Source organism: Myxine glutinosa, chromosome 1 (assembly GCF_964187855.1).
Source record: "Myxine glutinosa chromosome 1, kmMyxGlut1.1, whole genome shotgun sequence".
NCBI lineage: Eukaryota > Metazoa > Chordata > Myxini > Myxiniformes > Myxinidae > Myxine > Myxine glutinosa.
This window is the reverse complement of record NC_136261.1, coordinates 105,368,710-105,389,236: the sequence shown is the minus strand read 5'-3', so window position 1 is coordinate 105,389,236 and position 20,527 is coordinate 105,368,710. Positions and strand designations below refer to the sequence as shown.

Here is a 20,527-nt window from a genome sequence, read left to right as displayed (position 1 = left end):
GGCAGCAAAGTTCGTCTGGCACGGGCTCCGTAAGGACGTCCACAACTGGGCCAACGCCTGTGTCGCCTGCCAACGCACGAAGGTCCACCGACACACCCAGGCCCCGTTGGCACCATTCGACGTGCCCACGCGGTGCTTCGACCACGTCAATGTGGACCTGGTGGGACCCCTTCCCTCCACACGGGGCTTCACCCACCTCCTCACGATGGTGGACAGGACCAAAAGGTGGCCGGAGGCCGTCCGCTGGCATCAACAACATCTGCTGATGTGGCGCAGGCCTTCATTGGCACCTGGATTGCCCGTTTCGGCGCCCCCTCAGACATCTCCTCCGATAGAGGCCCGCAATTCACCTCCGAGCTTTGGGGCGCAGTCGCCCAGGCCTTGGGGGTCAGGCTTCATCGCACCACGGCCTACCACCCCCAAGCCAATGGCTTGTGCGAGCGGTTCCACCGCTCGATGAAGGCCGCTCTCAGGGCCAGCCTCCAGGACGACGGTTGGGCCGACAGGCTCCCGTGGGTCCTATTGGGCCTCCGAACGGCCCCTAAAGAGGACCTCCAGGCTTCCACCGCCGAGCTGGTCTATGGCCAGCCACTGCGCGTGCTAGGCGAATTCATCCCTGACACCACCGGCCCCTGGTCCGCGGCTCGCCAATGCTCGGTCCTCCAGGAGGCCACCAGGAGATTTGCCCCCGTTCCCACGTCCCACCATGGCTGCCCCCAACCCCACGTCCCCCCAGCATTTCGCACTGCGGAGTATGTTTTTATCCGGCACGACGCACACCGGGGACCGCTCCGGCCGCCATACGATGGACCTTTCCGGGTCATGAAGAGGGACGAGAAGTCGTTCATCATCGACATCGGCGGCAAACCAGACTGCATCTCCATGGACCGCCTCAAGCCGGCCCATTTGGACCTCGACCAACATCCACGGTTGGCCCTTCCTCCACGACAGGGCCGGCCCCCGTCAACCAAGCCCCCTGCCCAACCATCCACCGCCACGCCACCTAACACCCCCACACGAATCGCCAGGGGTCGTTTCGGCCGGGTCATCAAGACCCCCCTCAAACTGACTCTCCCGGTGCATGTTAATTCTGGGGGGGCGCATGTAGCGGTTACCGGAAGCATGTCACAATTACCTTGCACCGGCCGATGATGCAACCGGCGAGCGGTCACTTGTCCAGACTCGCCCGGGCGTGTCCAGACTTGCCTTTCCCGGGCGAACACTTGGCTTACCTATTTGCATACCACGCCCCGCCTGAGAGGCGTGGCTTTTGTGTGTTGAACTTTACTTATAAATTGCCGCCCGTTCGATGGGCTAGTTCAGTGCTTTTGAGTTCTTTCGAGTTGAACTAAAATAAATAGCTCAGTGAAACTTCGTTCCTGGTGTCGTCCATTTTGTCCGGCTTTATCGTGCGAGCATAGCTCCCACAAGATAAAACTTTATTTCGCCAAGTCTACAACAACAACAACTACAACAACAGGCATTTTTAGGCCATTTTCCCTGCAAGAGCGGGGGTTAGCCTTGCGGTCCCCATGACAATCTTCTCCATTTTGCCCTATTTTCTGCATCTCCCATTGTTAACCCCCTTGCCCGCATTTCTTCTTCGACCATCTTTAGCCAAGTCTTTCTCGGTCTTCCGCGTCCTCTACTTCCTTCTACATTCATTTCCATCACTCTTCTCAACCAGTCACTTTCATCCTTCCTCAACACATGACCAAACCATCTCAAACTGTTTCTCTTCACAGCATCCAACACAGGCTCTATTCCCATCATCTTTCGCAATTCATCATTTGTCTCCCTCTCTCTCAACGATGCTCCACACATCCACCAAACCATTCACATTTCCACCCTTTCCAGCCTTCATTGCTGCTCTACATTCATTACCCATGTCTCGCTCCCATAAATCATAACACTTCTCACACATGCAGCATACACCTTTCCCTTCAGCTTCAAAGACACTCCCCTCCTCGTCAGCACACCACTCAGTTCCCGAAACTTCTTCCATGCACATCTCACTCGAGCAACCGTTGCCGAGTCTGATCCACCTTCTCCATTCAGCATGTCTCCTAGGTAACAAAATGTTTTCACACCTTCCATCTTCATGCCGTCTCCAAGATCCAACTCAACATTTCCTCCATCTGTATCTCCCTCTGTGCACACCTTACACTTGAATGTAGCTGCCACACTGGTTAATGACCCTCTCAAACCACTACATTTTTGATGAACCCACTCAGCGCACATTGCACATTGAATAGAGTTCACTCCGACACCCTTCCTGCACACAACACATGGCCACTTCCCAGTTCTTTCCACCTCACCACTTGCCATCACCTTCGTCTTTCTGATATTCACCTTCAGACCTTTTGTCTCCATACATTCCTTCCACTTGTTCATCTTTTCCTTCAGTCCATCCATACTTTCCGCAATCAACACCAGATCATCTGCATACAACAACTCCCACGGTAAACCCTCCTTTACGTTCTGAGCCAGCACCTCCATCACAGCTACAAATAGTAGTGGACTTAGTACCGACCCCTGATTCACTCCCACCTTCACCTCAAACTCACCACTGTTCCCGTCCTTCGTCCTTGCAGCTGTGCGTGGAGCTTACAGCTTGCAGCTTCGCCAAGTCTACAAACATAAGGAATATGCGGTACCACTCAGCCAAGCTTCAATGGTATCATTCGAAGGGATAGCTATTCAGAATTTGATTTTGCCCTGGTAGCACTCTGTACATGGTAGCTTAAGCTCTACAGTGCCTATAGAGTGCCTATCTTGCAGAAACTTTTGACAAAATGCTCAAAATTGGTAAAAGCACACATATAGATCGACTAGCAAAGTTACCCGGCGTTGCCCGGAAAATAAAGTCAGTCACGTGTGTGTAGTGGGTGTAGGTGCAGAATGTATGGCTGGTGTTGCAAGTGTCATAAGGAACGAAGGGAAAACCACAGACTCAATTACATGCAGGGAAAGTTACCTTGTGCCCTAACTAATTAGTGTAGCTCCACCCCTCGCAAGGAGACACATATACGATCTTAACGGACATGCGGGCTTGACTTAGTTACAAGAGGGTTTCTTTTTCTTCATGACATTCGGAGCACATGACCCCATACAATCTACCTGGACTAAGGTATTCCATTGCCTACCCCCATAAACATAACAGCTGCAAATACATGCCCTTTCGCCTTTGATTGCTTTGTGAATAAAGCCTTGTGAATAATGTGCTTGATAATTTCCTGCTTGTGTGCATGAAAATAAATAATTGCTACGTTTTGCAATCTTCCTCAGTTATGTCCTTTCTTTCATTGATATGACAATGTGTGTACGTAATAGAGAGATGGGAATGTTTGCTCCACTGTTTCGCTTCGGTAGTGCTTAGCCAGCATTTACTCACAACTGTTCAATTTATCCACAATTCAATTCAACAGGTAACATGAATAAAAGGGGAAAGGCCACTGTTAAACCGAATTATTCCAACTGGCGTCCGCAGCTGCTTCACAACCCATCAGGCCGTGGAGTTATCCATAGGTGCGCCGCAGGATCGGTAGTGGCGGCGGGTCCGAGGACACAACTTAAGAGCTTTGCACGTGTGCCGATAGCGTAACAATATCCAACATGTGTAGACATATCTGTTATACATATAAATGTGAACGTTTGTTTGTTAGGTTGTGCCTCATGGACAGCCTAAGGAAGTGACTTAGAGAGGGAAGAGGAGGTTCATGGGGGGTAACCTTTCACGACAAAAAACATGGGCGCATCACATTTAGACAAGGGGTGTGGCGGTGGGGCGTGCCCAAGGGGCGTCCGGATGCGGACATGCGACTGCCACTGACGCCACCAGCTGAGTCATCGCAAGGGACGGCAGGAAGGGCCGTGACGCCCCGCCCAAAAGGTGATGATTGGTCATGGCCACGGACTGATGCGATGGTGCTCGTTGATTGGCGCGCATGTGACGTCATCCTAGAACATTGCACGACCAGGAACAAAAAGGCGCAGCGACCGCCATCTTTCTCTCTCTCGTTCTGGGCTTGGTCACAGGCGGTCGCAGTTTGTGCTCTCTCCGTACTGGCCTTCACTGCAAGCAGTCGCATTTTCTATTGCTCTGTTCCCGGTTGCGGGAAGGGCGGACGCATCCTTCTCTTCTTCTCTTTCTTCTTGGTGTTGGCTCGTGGTGGTGGCGCTTGGTGCCGTGTGCGCCTGCGAAGAACGTCGGGGCTCGGTGCGGCCGAGCAGGAGGGGCGAGGAAGGAGCGAGGGCCTGTTCGCTTCACGTCGGCCGCTGGCAGGGAACGCGACGGTGCCAAGGTGTGTTTTCCCGCGCAGGGACGCGGGACCTGTGACGGCCCGGGATGGTCAAGGACGCCAGGCGGAGTAGCAGGCAAACGCACCACACACATACTTACTTTCGTTTATTTCTCCCTGTGTCTGTATATGAGTCTGTGAGGAGGATCCTCATTTAGGAATTGGATTTTACCACAAATTCTTTGTTATCCTGGCATTTATTTTATTAAACTCATTATTTGTTACATGCTAAATTCCTTGTCCTGTCCTGTTTATTTGTTGGTGTTTCGGAAAAAACCCCCGTGCCGCGCCAGTCCATCCATGTAAGCTCTCACTGCCCTCCACTACCCCAGCGTGTGTCACCACCGCCATGATGGAGTATACGCCTGGGAGTAAAAGCTTGGTTGGCCATCCGTCACCCAGGGATGTTAATCCCGGTGAACACGACACAGCAAAAGCAAATAAAGTCAAAAGGCACAAAAGAGCAGACTTACCCTGAGCACGTATTCTTATGCAGTCTTACCTGTGCACAAGGCTGGCTTAAGATCATATGGTCTGGAGTTCAAGCCACTGTCATGCCATCGAATTAACACCAGGCGGTCCGATTCAGCCTGTCATCTTTCCGAGGTCAGCAAAATTAGTACCAGCTTACTGGTAAGGGTTCACTGCATCAGCGGCACAACCGTGCCCCAGAAAATGATGCAGCCAAGCAGCCATATGCTGCATACGAATAAATCGATAACTAAAACCTATGCACACAGAACATGGAGCCATCATTCATTCTGCAAAATGGACGAGAGAGAACAGAACAAGTTAGAGTGTGGGGACGACTCTTGCTTACTTCATACAGCCAGGTGAGGTTGTGTCGGGCCGTAGAATATAAGCGAGGGTTGGGGAGCAGAGGTTAGGAACGGGGAGGATGGGTGGTGGGGCTGTACAGTGCACCAGGGACCCAGTGGCATTACTGCCTCCTCGCCTTGCATTCCCCTCGCTTCGTTCTGGACCCAGTGCGACTTGTCCCGGCAGGTGATCCTTGAACAGGCAGTGCTCTTAATGATACCGACCCAACACACATACTATAGCAGTGAACTTCGCCATGTTCTTGGCTTTATACTTCTGGGCTCTGGGCGAGTACAGTGCATATGAGCGTCCTTTGGCCCCATGCAGCAGGCCCGCGATACAACTGTAACGTATTATTCTGACTTGTATTTGCATTGTTGTTGTGGTTTATCGGACGCGCTTATTCGTCAGACACGAGTGAATCATCACCGCGTCAATAAACGCGCTTTCCGCTTCCGGCACGATGGAGTCTGCTTGAGTTCGTTACATGGTGTCAGAAGTTCGTTGATATTCACGCCATAAGCCGCCATTCGTCTCCATAAATATGGCATCTCCGAACTTTGATCATCCCTCGATCGACTGGGAGAGTCTGGATCTCTACCAGGAGTTTTGCCGGTTCAGAAATCACGTCAGTTTTGTCTTGTCAGGGCCGCTCGCAGACATAACGAAGCCTCGTCAAGCAGGATGGCTCGGAACGTGGATCGGCGAACAAGGTCGTCAAATCTACCAAACTCTATCTTGGGAGGAAGGAGAGAAAGACGACCCGCAGGAAGTGCTGAACAAATTCCAGAACTATGTGCAGCCCAGAAAGAACAAAAGAGTTGCCAGACACCGACTGAAACAAAGGCGCCAGCGGAGTGGTGAGTCTTTTGATCATTTCATAAAAGATCTGAGGATAATTCTCATGGATTGCGATTACCAAGACCCAGACGACATAATCGTCGATTGCATCATTGATGGCAGCCATGATAAGAGGGTCCAAGAGAAATTACTCGATAGGGGTGAGGAGCTCTCACTAGCTAAAGCTATAGAAATTGGCCAACAGCTAGAGCTCTCGCAGAAACATATGAGAATAGTCCGAGATGAAGATGCTCTCATCTCAGCCCTCAGATCTGAAAACGAACGAACTCAGCACCAGACTCAACGTTGTAAGAGCAAGCCTGATAGGCATACACAAGCCACCGAGCTGTTCAAAGCTGAGAATCGGTTTCGGAATGACGGTCCCTGCAGCAAATGTGGCCAGTCAGTGCACAGGCAAGCCAAGTGTCCAGCAATTAATTCTAGCTGCTCCTACTGCAAGAAGCCTGGTCACTGGTTTGCGGCGTGTCGGAAGAGACTGCGCGACCTAAAGTCCCTTGATGAGGAGACCAGTCTAGATCATGTAGATCTTCCTCAAGAACTCGTCAAGGAATCTGAAATTTTAAGGATCTCCGCTCTACAACCAAGCATCAATACGGCTACTCATGACAAGTGGGCACAGACCGTCACGTTGCTGGGTCAGCCGACTCGGTTCCGGATTGACACGGGTGCAAGGTGCAACACACTAACACTCAACGACTACCAGTTAGTCCAGCACCTCGCAGGCGATCTACAATCGTCGCATAAAGTTCTTAAAACATACTCGAACCATACTATCCATCCTGTCGGTACCGTGACACTCCCTCTCTCTCACAAAAACAAGACCGTTAGAGCCAGTTTTGAGGTCATTGACCTCGATCAGGAGAATGTAATGTCAGGCGCTACCTCAGAAGCCCTAGGCCTCATTGTCAAGCTCGATAAGTTGTCTCTTGTTCAGCCTCTAGTCAATGTGTCTCAGGAAGCAGTAATCTCTGAGTTTCCAGAAGTTGCCAAGACAACTGGAACTCTTCCCGGAACTTATCGGATCAAGCTTGTAGAAGGGTCACAGGGAGTAGTTCACGCTCCTCGCAGACAGCCTGCAGCATTGAGAGAGCAAATAGTTGACAAGCTACAAGAGATGGTCACCGAAGGTCACATCGCGAAGGTAGAACGACCGACTGAGTGGGTGAGTTCCATGGTAGTAGCTCTTCGCAACGGCAAAGTCCGCATCTGTATAGACCCCAAAGACTTAAACAAGTGCACAAAACGTGAGCACTACCCAATGAGAACTGTTCAGGAAGTTTTAGCTCAAATCCCTGGAGCCAAAGTATTTTCTGTGCTTGACGCCCGCAGTGGGTTCATGCAAATTCGCCTTGACGAGCCTTCTTCATTCTTGACCACGTTCAATACACCTGTAGGGAGATACCGCTGGCTGCGTCTCCCTTATGGATTGAGGTGCTCGCCGGAGATATTCCAGCGAATCATGGACCAGATGCTAGAAGGGATAGAATGGGCAACAGCGGTAATGGATGACATTTTAGTTGCTGGTCGTGACATCACCCACCACGACTGTGTACTGAAGCGAGTTATGCAACGAGCTACAAGTTATAACCTGCAACTAAACTTCCGAAAATGCCTCATCCGGCAAACCTCAGTCCCTTATGTAGGCCACCTGCTTACTGCAGAAGGAGTGCTACCAGATCCATTCAAGACGAAGGCAGTTGAGAAAATGCCACGTCCAACAGACAAACAAGGCGTCAAGCGTTTCCTTGGATTCGTTCAGTATTTAGGGAAGTTTATTCCCAACCTAAGTGACACAAGCAAGCCTCTCCGTGATCTCTGCAAGGCGGACGTGGAGTTCTCCTGGCAGTCAGCTCAGGAGCTGTCCTTCAAGAAGCTGAAGCAAGCATGTATTTCGGCCCCGGTCCTTCAGTACTACGATGTAAGTCAGCCAGTTGAAATACAAGCCGATGCCAGCCAAAACGCTGTAGGAGCCTGTTTGCTCCAGAATGGCAACCCTATAGCGTTCACATCACGCAGTATGACCGATACTGAGTGTCGCTACGCTATGATTGAGAAGGAAATGCTCTCAATCGTCCATGCAACAGAAGCATTTCACTACTATATCTTTGGAAAATCAGTAGTGGTATATAATGACCATAAACCCCTTGAGGAAATCTTCAAGAAGCCTCTCCTATCTTCTCCCATGCGTTTACAGCGTATGTTGCTCAAGCTTCAACGGTATGACTTGGAGGTTAACTACTGCCGTGGTTCTGAGATGGTGCTCCCCGACACATTGTCCCGTGCACCTCTACCGGACACCGACTCAGAAGCTGGGAAAGACCTTGAGCCTGTGAACATGTTCCAGTTCCTTGCGATCACGAGTGGGAAATACCTCGAAATCCAGGAAGCTACTCTGAGTCAAATGAGCCTTCTCTGCGGTGTCATTGCAAGTGGATGGCCTGACTCCCGAAAGGAAGTCCCAGCACAGGTCCGTCCGTACTTTGACTCCAGAACGCAATTGGCAGTCTCAGACAGTGTTGTCTACAAAGGCATGCGCCTTGTCATCCCGCCAAGCCTCAGACCCAGAATGCTGAGCTTGATTCATGAATCGCACCTCGGAGTGAACAAGTGTAAGCAGCGTGCTCGCGAGGTCATGTATTGGCCCTCAATGAACTCTGACATCGAAGAAACTGTACGGAATTGTTGCAAGTGTGCAGAGTATCAAAGCGCTCAGCAACGGGAGCCTCTCTTGCCGACTTACACGCCTGATCTTCCATTCATCGAAGTTGGAAGCGACGTTTTTGACTTCGAATCAAAGCAGTATTTGCTCACGGTCGATTATTACTCCAAGTTTGTGGAGGTGGATTGCCTCAAGGACATTACAGCTCGCTCTGTAATCGAAGCTCTCAAGCAGCAGTTTTGTCGACATGGTATTCCAGAGAAGCTGCGAAGCGATTCCGGAAGTCAGTACACGTCAGAGGAATTTTCTCAGTTTTGCAAAGAATATGGCATAACTCACGACATTGTGTCCCCCAAGCACCAACGTGCCAATGGAGAGGCAGAAAGAGCGATCCAGACAGTGAAAAGGCTCTGGAAGAAGTCAGCAGATAAGTACTTAGCCCTGCTAGACTACCGCACCACTCCACTTGAAGGAATAAACTTGTCCCCGGCTCAGCTCCTAATGGGAAGACGCCCCAGAAACACACTGCCTTGCAACCGCACTCTTCTCATGCCTGCGCGGTATGACCATCACCTTGTGAGATCACGCCTTGACACACAGAAGGAGAAACAAAAATACTATCATGACAAGCCATCTATGTCAGATTTGCCACCGCTCCAGCGGGGAGACAGTGTTAGGATGTTGCCAAACCCGGAGGCCAGGCATTGGATTCCGGCTGTAGTTGAGGCGCGCCACAACAGCCCCCGGTCATATTTGCTGAGGACCCCAAACAATGTGTACCGGCGTAACAGGCTCCATCTCCGCAGAGTGCCTCATTCAGCCAATGTTGGCCCGGTGGGAAGTCAGCCACTCTCTCGCTTTTACTCTTCCCAGGACATGAGGGACTTCCCTGATCCCACCACTCAACAGGACACCCCAGTGGGGAACTGCTGCAAGTCCCCAAGTCCAAGTGAGCAAGCATCTGAATCCCAAAGTCTCCCAACAGTGTCATCGCCTCGAGCCACTGCATCTCCCAGAAATACCAAGTTCATCACAAGGAGCGGCAGAGCGGTTAACCCTCCCAGACGTCTGGATCTTTAAATTTAAATCAATTGATTCACGTGATCTGAATGTGATGCTGTTTGTTAATTAATTCATTGTAAGTTTTACTTTATAGAGTTATTTGCTTTGCTGGTTTCCTTTAAAGTGGCTTCCTTGAAAGAAAGGAGGATGTAACGTATTATTCTGACTTGTATTTGCATTGTTGTTGTGGTTTATCGGACGCGCTTATTCGTCAGACACGAGTGAATCATCACCGCGTCAATAAACGCGCTTTCCGCTTCCGGCACGATGGAGTCTGCTTGAGTTCGTTACAACAACTGGGGGAAATCCCATTCGCACATACAAATGCTCCATGTACAGAACGTATTTGAGAAGTGTTGGCCCGTGTGACGAATGTTGAGGTGCAAGGAAAGTTCGGGGCAGTAACTCGACCAGTCTGGAGGATTAATTGTTTCTATGGTACGGGCCTCGTTCGCTCGTATGGGTTCCAATGGAGGTTGTTGAGCACGGGATGGGTGGGCAGATGAACAGATATATAATTGGAAATTATATAAGAATGAAGTGTCCGAATGGTTAATGAACAAAAGAACAGATGGATATTGAATGTGAGGGGATAATGAGTGGATCGAATGTACAGATGGACCGAAGGACGTTGACTTCCGGGTCATTCGCCCAGCAGGCTGAGCTGAGTCGGTCGTCCTGTGTATTTGATTGATTCTGTTGGATTTAGCGTGTGCTGTCGTGTTGTGCTTTGTGTGAATGATGTGATGGATTCTTGTTTCGTTTCCTGGCTTATGGCGGCGTGTCTGCCCGTGAGATTTGCAGTACTTTGGTTTTTACTCGCCACCAAGTTGAAAATTTCGAACTGTAAGTACCCGCCATGTTTTTTCGTTGAGCCTCACGCAGCCCCGGTGTGCGCCTCTCAAAAAGACAGTTCTTTTCCCCGTCTTGCCCCATCGCTCGTCCCATCGCCCGGCCCATCGCCCGGCCCATCGCCTGCCCCACCGCTTGCCCCATCGCCCACCCCACTGCCCGGCCCATCGCCCGCCCCATCGCTCGTCCCACCGCTTGCCCCATCGCTCGTCCCATCGCCCGGCCCATCGCCTGCCCCACCGCTTGCCCCATCGCTTGTCTCATCACCCGGCCCATCGCCCGCCCCATCGCCCACCCCATCGCTCGTCCCATCGCCCGGCCCATCGCCTGGCCCATCACCCGCCCCATCGCTCGTCCCACCGCTTGCCCCATCGCTTGTCTCATCGCCCGGCCCATCGCCCGCCCCATCGCCCACCCCATTGCTCGTCCCATCACTCGTCCCATTGCTCGTCCCATCGCCCGGCCCATCGCCTGGCCCATCGCACGTCCCATCGCCCGCCCCATCGCTCGTCCCACTGCTTGCCCCACCGCTCGCCCCATCGCTCGCCCCACCTCTGCACGCACCGCTGCATGTACCGAGCTCGACTATCCACTCTAACTCCTCTATCCCGAGGCCTATTCGCTACACTCGGCAAAAACTTCTGTCTTTAAACAACACCACTCGATTGACTCCTGGACTCGTGTCAGGCCTCAAAGAACTTGAAATCGGCGTTGGTCTCCCGAGAAAACGCACAAAGCGAGGCGGGAGGAGAAAGCAGAGAAAAATACCGATTGTGATTTCTCTTCGCGACCAGCGACGGCCCGGCCCACATTTTAATAATTCCTGCGAAAAAGTGTCCCCTGTCAACTTCAATAACCACATCTATCCCTGTAGAACATACACAGCACCAAAACAACACCGTTCTGACCTGTATCTCGCCTTATTCAACGCTCAGTCTGTAAGTAGTCCTGACAAGCGAACCGAAATTACCTCTTTTATTCAAGATAACGATATCGACGTGTTTTTTCTGACCGAAACTTGGCTCCGACCCAGTGGCGACGAAGCGAGATGTGCTGATCTCACCCCACTTGGATACACCCTGCAGTCATTTCCTCGCTCCTCTAGGGGTGGGTGCGTGGCTGTTATTTACAGAGACAATTTCTCTCCCTTTGTCTCCTTCACCACGACTTTTTCGTTCGACCATTTATCCTACGAGTTAGCCCATGTCACCTTCACTCTGTCAGAAAACACACTTCATTTCTTCTGCCTCTACCGACCTCCACCTAACCAGAAAAACAAGCTTACTGACTCTAGGTTCGTGACCCAGCTTCCTAATCTGCTCGACCACTGCAATACTCTTCCTGGTTTCGTCTTGATTCTTGGAGATTTCAACGTCCACTATGACCAACCACAACATCCTCTCACTTCAAAGATCATTGACCTCCTTTCTACTTTTAGTCTATCTCAGTCTGTCTCCCAACCTACACATGTTAAAGGACACATCCTGGATTGGTTAGTGCACAGATGTGATGATCAGTTGGTGCAGTCCACGTCAGTGACCTGTGCTATCACCTCGGACCACTTCTGTGTCACCAGCCACCTGAGTATTGCTGTTCCTCGTCTTCAGCCCAACTTCATCACTGCCCGCAACATTCGTGCCTTCGACCGTTCCGCCTTTAAAGAGGACCTTCGCACCCGTCTCTCTGGCCGTTCCTATGTCACTGCAGAAGACCTCGACTGTTGCCTTCGCACAGCGTTGGACTGTCATGCTCCAGCGACACGGCGCGCCGTTCCCAGACGCAGGAGTACTCCGTGGTTCAGCGCAGTCAGCGACGAAGTCAGGGCTGCCAAAAAGGAACGACGACGTGCCGAGAGACAGTGGCTGAAGACTGGCCTCACAGTCCATAAACAGTTGTATAACATAGCTAAAAGACTCGTCATAAAAATCATTCTGAAAGCAAAAACGTCATATATTTCTGATCAGATTACTCGGAGCTCCTCCTGCAAGCAACTGTTCAGCATCACCAACCGCCTGTTTGCCACCAAAAATAAATCCGTTCTTCCCAATGTATTTCCTCAAAACGAACTACCCCAATGCTTCCTTCATTTCTTCCACAATAAAATTCAGTCAATAAGAAACAATCTTGACAAGCAGTCACTCCTTTCCTTCGATGATGCTGAACATTGCTTTCACGGACGACCTCTTAGTTCGTTTATTCCTGTTACTGAGGAAATTGTCAAATGCACAATCCTCAAGTCAAACACAAAAACATGTGATCTTGACCCCCTTCCCACCGATTTGTTCATTGAGTGTTTGGACACCCTCCTCCCATTTATTACTGCAGTTATCAATGATTCTCTGACTACGGGTTCATTGCCGCTTCTCTTTAAGCAAGCTCTTGTTAAACCACTTCTTAAAAAGCCCACCCTTGACCTTAACGACATGAAAAATTACCGTCCTATCTCCAACCTGTCTTTCCTGTCAAAGATCACAGAAAGAATTGTGCTATCACAGATGAATGACCATCTAGTTTCAAATAATCTTTTCAATTCTCGCCAGTCAGCATATAGACCAGGCCATAGCACCGAGACCGCTCTCCTAAGAATAACCAATGATCTTCTGACCTCTCTTGACTGTGGTAAGGTTTCCGTTCTTGCTCTTTTGGACTTGTCTGCCGCCTTTGACACGATTGACCACAGTGTCTTAATTCGTCATCTTGAAATCACATTTGGTCTAACTGGTACTCCCCTTTCTTGGCTGATGTCCTATCTTACTGATAGAGTGCAAACAGTTGTTGTCAATGGCCAGAAATCAGCCCCTTCTCCGCTTTCCTTTGGCGTTCCCCAGGGCTCAGTCCTGGGACCTATCCTCTTTCTTTTGTACACTCAGCCTCTATTTGATCTTGTTGCCAGACATTCATTTGATCACCACGCCTTTGCGGACGACAATCAGCTGTACACAGGAAGCACGATTCAACAAATCGTGCCCACTGTTGAAGTGTTAGAAGGCTGTATTGCCGACGTGAAGGCGTGGATGACCCAAAACAAACTTCAGCTGAACGATGCTAAAACAGAGTCTATGATTGTAAGATCACACAGAGATCCTCTACAATGTTCACCTCCTACCACTATTCATGTTGGTGAAACCGATGTAAACTTTGTTTCGTCGGCCAAGAACCTTGGTGTGGTTTTCGACTGTAACATGACATTTTCCAAGCATGTACTTCAAACTTGCAAATCAGCATACTTTCAGTTGCGAAAGATCGCATCCATTCGCCACTTTCTTACTCCCCAGGCTGCTCTAACTCTGGTCTGTGCCCTTGTCCTCTCAAGGCTAGACTATTGTAATTCTTTGTATGCTGGCTGCCCTCAGTTTCTCTTGGATAAGTTACAAAAGGTTCAAAACTCTTCCGCTCGTCTTGTCTAAGGCGAAGAAGTCTGACCATGTTACTCCGCTTCTTGAATCTTTACACTGGCTGCCTGTCTCTGCTCGTGTGCAATACAAAATTTGCACACTATGTTATAAATCATTGTGTGGAACGGGACCTCACTATCTCTCCGATTTGCTCACTTCTATGAACCTTGGCGACGGCTTCGTTCAAGCGACGACTCTATGGTCTTAGAGCCGCCGCGCACCAGCACCAAGTCGTTTGGCGAGAAAGCCTTTTCTTTTGCTGCACCTCTGCTCTGGAATGACTTGCCTTCCTCTGTTCGACATGTTGACTCTTTTCCTGCCTTTAAAACCTCCCTCAAAACCTATCTGTTTTACAAGTCTTTCAAAGTCTAAGTCCTGTTTTCCCTTTGGTTTGAGGTGGGACAGAGATCGAGAGTATGTCTGTGTACATGTGCGGGGGAGGGAGGGGACGAGGAGGGGGAGTACACATCTGTGGGTTTTGAATGGGGAGGGAGAGGAATATGGCAAGAGTGAAGGTGTGTCTGTGTGTGTGTATGTTTGTGTATGTGTGTGCGGTGTGTGTGCGTTCACATGATAATGTAAAGCGCCATGCGGGTCGTTTACTCTGCTTGATGGGGCTATGTAAGACTCCTTTATTATTATTATTATTATTATTATTAAACCAATCACGGGGTTGAAGGAAGAACCAATGGGGGGAAGGAGGGGTTGATGAATTGAGGTTTGGTGAAGCGGACTGACGGTGGATTGAGAGAAAGAGATTGTTGGAATGGACCAATGGTGGATTGAGAGAAAGAGATTGTTGGAATGGACCAATGGTAGATAGAAAGGAAGAGATATAGCGGCAAATGGGGAGACATCACACTGGGAATACATAAACTATTCTAACAATGTATTTCCCCAGAACAAAATCCATAGCCTAGACAATTGGCAAATGTCTGCCTTAACACAAACTATAGAAATAACTGTCTGGGTATTCTTACGTGTAACGGTTGTTCTATTCGGGAGGCCCATTTCCAAAATCACAACAATATTTTGATGCAGATTGACTGTACTTTGTTAAACATTTTCCTGTTGTGCAGAGTGTTCCAAAAAGATCTGCACAACTTTTGTTGTAACCATATTTAGTGCCACAAATGATACAATGATCCCCTTTATTTCATATGATACAGAAATTCATAAAGTTTCGTTATTTTCAGGTCTGGTGGTTAAATGTAAAAGAAAATGGCGTCTCCACAGGAGAGAGCTCATTGCGTTGAATGGTTCATCGAGACGAGATCGGACACGCAAGTTCAGCGTAATTTCCGTACAAAGTATGGAAGGAATCCGCCATCATGGACTAGTATCAGAGAGTGGTACAAGGGGTTTAAAAAGATTGGACGTTGTCAGAAACAGAAAAGTACCGGTCGTCCAAACACAAGTGCAGCAGACGTTGAACGAGTGTGTGAATCATTTCAACAAAGTCCCAGAAAATCAATCTGACACGCACCCTCATAACTGGGACAACCAACCACCACAGTACACAGGATTTTGTATAAAAGACTGAAGTTTTATGCCTTTAAGGTGCAGATTCTGCAGGAACTCTAGCCAAATGACAGACCCAAAGCCAAGGCGTTTGACTTGGAAAAGCTCAGTCGCAGAGAGGATGACGTAGATAACCTGAAAAAGGTCATATTCACAGACGAAGCTTGCTTTCATGTATCGGGGAAGGTCTACCGGCATAATATGAGGATCTGGGGCTCTGAAAACCACCACGTGGTCATTGAACACATGCATGACTGTACAAATATCAATGTGTAGTGTGGCCTTCTCCATGACCGCTTGGTGGGTCCATTTTTCTTTACGGAGGACACAGTGACCTCAACAATTTACATTTAACGTGCTCACATTATTGCATCCAGTAAATGCATGCATTCCGATTAAAGCTTTGCAAACAGATTCTCTAAGTGCAGATGCAACTTTCTTGATGTCTGTGTAGTTTATCCTAGCTTGAGTTCCACAATTGAGATCCATCGATGCTTCAATATCAGCACTAAAAACTAGGGCTAGCAGGAACACATCAGTATCATCAGCAACAAGTATGATAGATTCAAATCCGGCATCTGTGGCTCGCTCGCACTTGCTCCCAACAGAACCCATCTGTGCAGCAGCTTGGCTCATTCCTGGATGACTTACTTCTCTGGCACTTGAGATTTCCTTGACACAACACAGCCGCAAGGGAATGCCCGTACTTATAAAGCTCTTGCAAGAGGTGTGGTCCGGGGCCGGGCAGCTCTCATGCAGCCTCCTGGTTGGCCCACCGATGTTGCGAGACAGCTATCGCTGGCTGCGCTCCTGAGTCAGTATTAAAGTTGACGGCACACCCGCCTATCTGTGGTGCTTTGTTCAGACGCTTTCTCCCGTTGAAGAGGTTTGCACCCCCTGGGTCCGCACCACTTTATTCCGATGGATGTCGGATTTGCAATGAAATGAGATTGTAATGGAATGTTGGTTTTGTAAAGCATGTTGTTTGTGCAGGCCATCTACATCCCTCGTATCCAATAGCAATTAGGGTCTAAAGGGTTATAAGGTGTCGAAAGGTCTTAAAAAGGTATAAAAGAGTCAAAAGGGATTCAACAAGTACAACACTTATCCGATTATTATGATTTTTTTTTTCTCAGCAATTGTTGGTCTGATCACGATATTTTCACCATGGAAGCGCCTCCTCCTGTAAAATATTTTAATGATAATCATGATGTCATAGGTCATGTGGTACAGGCGTCATCTTGGAAAAACAGAAAAACGTTGCACCTCCATCTCTCCAAAACTGCTCCATGGAAAAAAAATTGAAACGTGGCTCATTATAAGAACTCCATATGAGGAGTAGGTGTTGTTAACAATGACATAATTGGTGTCGTAATTATGACGTCATAATTCGGCAGGGACAACACTTAGTCTGATCAGTTTGAAATTTATTGAGCGTGATCTATGCAACAATTATATTAGAGAATATAAATTTATGATGTCATCGCTCACATGGTTTGGCAGCCATATTGGATCAAAGAAAAAAAAACCCCTTCAAAAACAGAAGAGTTGGCTCGCACCAAGTTGACTGCACAGGGTAAGTATTCTCTGAATACCATCTAGTTGGACACAGTGATGGCACTGGTCTGCCGCAAAGTAGAAATAATCCAAATAATATCACCAATGAGAATTCCGAAAAAATTCAAAAATACAAATAGGGACCCCTTGAGCATACCCTAAAAATTTGGTGTTCATTGGCCCAATGATCTCAGAGTAGATACCAGACAAAGACACAGACATGGAAATTTTCACTTTTATTTATTAAAAGAGAGAGAGATAATGCCTATTCATTATTTATATGCTTGTGTTATTTGGGGGAAATCATTGTTGTTTTTAATATTCATCTCCAATAGAAATATTTCATTTAACTGTATGTAATAGTAATTTTATTGCAATATTTTATGCTATAGTGTATTCTAATTTTTTTACATGATGAATCTTTCAATTTTTTGGGGATGTAATTCACCTGTAATTGGATAATGAATGAATGAATTATTTTGTAGAACCCATGATTTTTATCCTATTGAGACATTGAGAAGCTAATCTTGAGAAGCTAAAATAAATGTGCTCGAAAACATTTTCATTTTGCAGAAAACGATTGTGTTTCTTAATCTAACAAGCGTGCTGAATGATCCTGAGAAATGGGAAACCCCAGGAGAATTCAGACCAGAGCATTTTCTGGATGAAGAGGGACACTTCCAAAAGCCTGAAGCTTTCTTGCCATTCTCAGCTGGTGAGCAACTGTTTTGTTTCATCTTCAACACCATGGGCTCCACCATAATGGCACTTTTCTTTGCAGTGTCTAATGCTCCTGGAGAAGCTCGTGTATATATTGTCGCATTTATGGTGCCACACCGTGACTGCTATTAATGAGTCGGTGAGGAAATGCAAGACGCCGGTGCATTTGCTTCGATGATGGCCCACGTACGGAGTACAGTACCCCAAGCGGTCTTTCTTATGCAGCACAACTCTGCGAGTAGCATCATTGGCTGATGGTGAAGCTGTGCCACTGATTTGCCACCCTCTGTAGGTTAGGGAAGGAATTTGGAAGTTGGCCAGGGTGCTGGCGATAGCTCACTGACACCTTGTGAAGGACACCGTGGGATATTTATCGTGCGCCAACTAATGACGATCGATGGGATGCCCAGTTTAATGTCCATCTGAGGGACGGCAAACAATGATGAATCACCCTGCGTGTGAGACATCAGGATGACAGATTATAGCTGGGTCGAGATTCAAACTCAGGCTAGACAGCTCAGAAGCAAGTGTGTGGACCTGCAGGCCATTCTGCCCGAACAAGGCAGAGAAAGTAAAACAAAGGTGCTACAGTCAAACACAATCAAATTGTATCTATCAGACCTTCCATCCACAAACTGGTCCCCCACAGTCCCTTGTCTTGCAATCCCTCCCTTCACAACCACAAGCATGACCCCTACTTCACATTCCCACCCCCTCCTCCTGAGGCGCTTCCCATCAGCCACCTGCCAATCATGTGCCACACCCACGTAACAGTAGCAGCTAATCGACGGCGCCTATTCCGCATTGGCGTCGCCAATGGTAAACAGTGCAGGCTGATCACACACTGCTTTCTTGCCAAATCAGAGAGGGTAGGAGGATGGAACCACCCCCTTCTTGGGGTATCGATGTCGAAAGAATGGGGCAAGACACACTGTGGGTGTGCGCTGTGACGGTCCTCTCTCTTGCCTGCCTCCCTCCGGGTTCAACAGCGATTAGATAGCACGATATCTCAAAAAATTGTGGATGAGTTTGGATGAAACTTGGTGGATGAGTTGGTTTGGCGATACGAACAAGTGGATTAGATTTTGGTTGAGGTCCAGATGCAGACCAGCCTATCAGTGGGATACAAAACGCAAACTGTTCAGCCGGTTTATATTTGAAACACAGTTATCGAGGTTCATCAAAGAGTAGGGCAATCAACAGAAATATTGGGTAATATAAGTAATACGGCAATAATAAAAGGGTTATATAATATAAGTAATACAGTGAGATGTTAAGAAATGGATACACCACACCACAAGGATAGGGTAACAAGCAAAGTGTTTCTGGTGGAATGTGTACAAGCTAGAGAAGTAGGTGATGTGTGGAGACGTCAATTGGTAGGAGAAACAAAACTAGAATAGGCGGAGTCCCGTGACCGGTACGCATTACGGTGATGTTGAAATCTGAGTGAGAATAACTCAAAATTTTCGAAATGTTTAATTTCACTCATTTAAAGCGGAGGTTCAAACCAAAGCATTCAATGCTGTGCTTCGCATGGAAGCAGAATTGATTTTGCTCACGTCATATATAAACAGCAAGGATGGCTGATGAAGATGATGTTTGCTGACTTCCAAGCAGCTGGAAAATGACGTCAGTTAAATGATAGGGCGAAGAGAGCAGAATGTTTGACGTCCAACAGGTTGTCTTCTGATTAAATCCTTCAGCAAAGCAACTGGTACAAATTCGTTGTCCAATTAAAGTAACAATTTTTGCACACAGTGCAAGAAGTGTACAAGTATAAGGTAATACTATCATTGATTTTGTTATCTTTATGTTCTGACTTCCTTTGGTATTTTGTTTTCTGCTCAAGGTCCACGAGTTTGCTTGGGAGAGGCATTGGCAAAGATGGAGCTTTTTCTCTTCTTTACTTCCATTCTACAGAAGTTTCAGTTTGTTTGGCCAGACCCCTTATCCAAGCCCGACCTGGTTCCTGTGTATAAGGGTATCCAGGTTCCAAAGCCGCACAAAATTGTTGTTCATAAGCGTGTTGGGGCTTGAAGTTAACATGTGCTCTTTCTTTGTTCGAAGATGTAACTGAATTACATGAATAATTTAGTATGCACTAGATCATAGTTTGATCATCATTGTCATCATACAGAAGATTATCTATATAATGTTTGAGCATTATCTGGCTAAATTTTTCTGTGCAGTCAATCCAGTGTTGTCTGTTTTTTCAAATGATTGTTTTTCTTACATCAATTGAATGTTTGATTTGGGGTGGTGTTAGTTGATGATGAGAGGATATGGATTGGTGGTGTATATGGGAGAGGTGGGAGAGGAGTAAGAATGGGACAAGGAAAACCGAATGTTGTAATTAAACATTATTCAGAGAACTTACAGCCATCATGGAATCCATCATTTCAGTTGACATCAATTCCTTGCTTTCATCCAGCAGCCTGAATCGAATCTCAGCCAGAAGATGAAGACGGTCTCTTTAGACATTTTCAAGCATTTTACAAACTCTGACAACCCACGTTTCTCTCTACACTCTCCAGCTAAATCATGCATCTCCTCTCATGGCTTTCTTACTTCCTCCACTCTCAGCACGTGGTTGTCAACGCGTTCCTTTCATCTCGTCTCCCTGTCAAGGTTGGATTGGTCCAAGGCAGTGTCTTGGGCCCAGTCCTGTTTCTCATATTCATCAATGATCTTGCTTTTCTCTAGAAAACCCTCCTCATCTTTTCATTGACGATTCCACCCTCTGCTGTGGAATTCCTCCTCTTTCAGAGAGCCAGGCA

General features: G+C 48.0%; 1 protein-coding gene across 4 annotated transcripts in view; it reads left to right on the top strand.

Moving 5' to 3' along the window:
* LOC137427237 (cytochrome P450 2J2) overlaps positions 1 to 20,126 on the top strand; it is a 149,010-nt gene extending 128,884 nt beyond the window's left edge. For all 4 annotated transcript variants that reach the window (XM_068116600.2, XM_068116591.2, XM_068116582.2 and 1 more), the window contains 2 exons: positions 17,601 to 17,742; positions 19,600 to 20,126. In XM_068116600.2, coding sequence (XP_067972701.2) covers positions 17,601 to 17,742; positions 19,600 to 19,787 — 330 coding nt within the window. In that variant the 3' untranslated portion in view covers positions 19,788 to 20,126. The remainder of the gene's footprint in view (positions 1 to 17,600; positions 17,743 to 19,599) is intronic.
* The last annotated feature ends 401 nt before the right edge of the window (positions 20,127 to 20,527 follow it).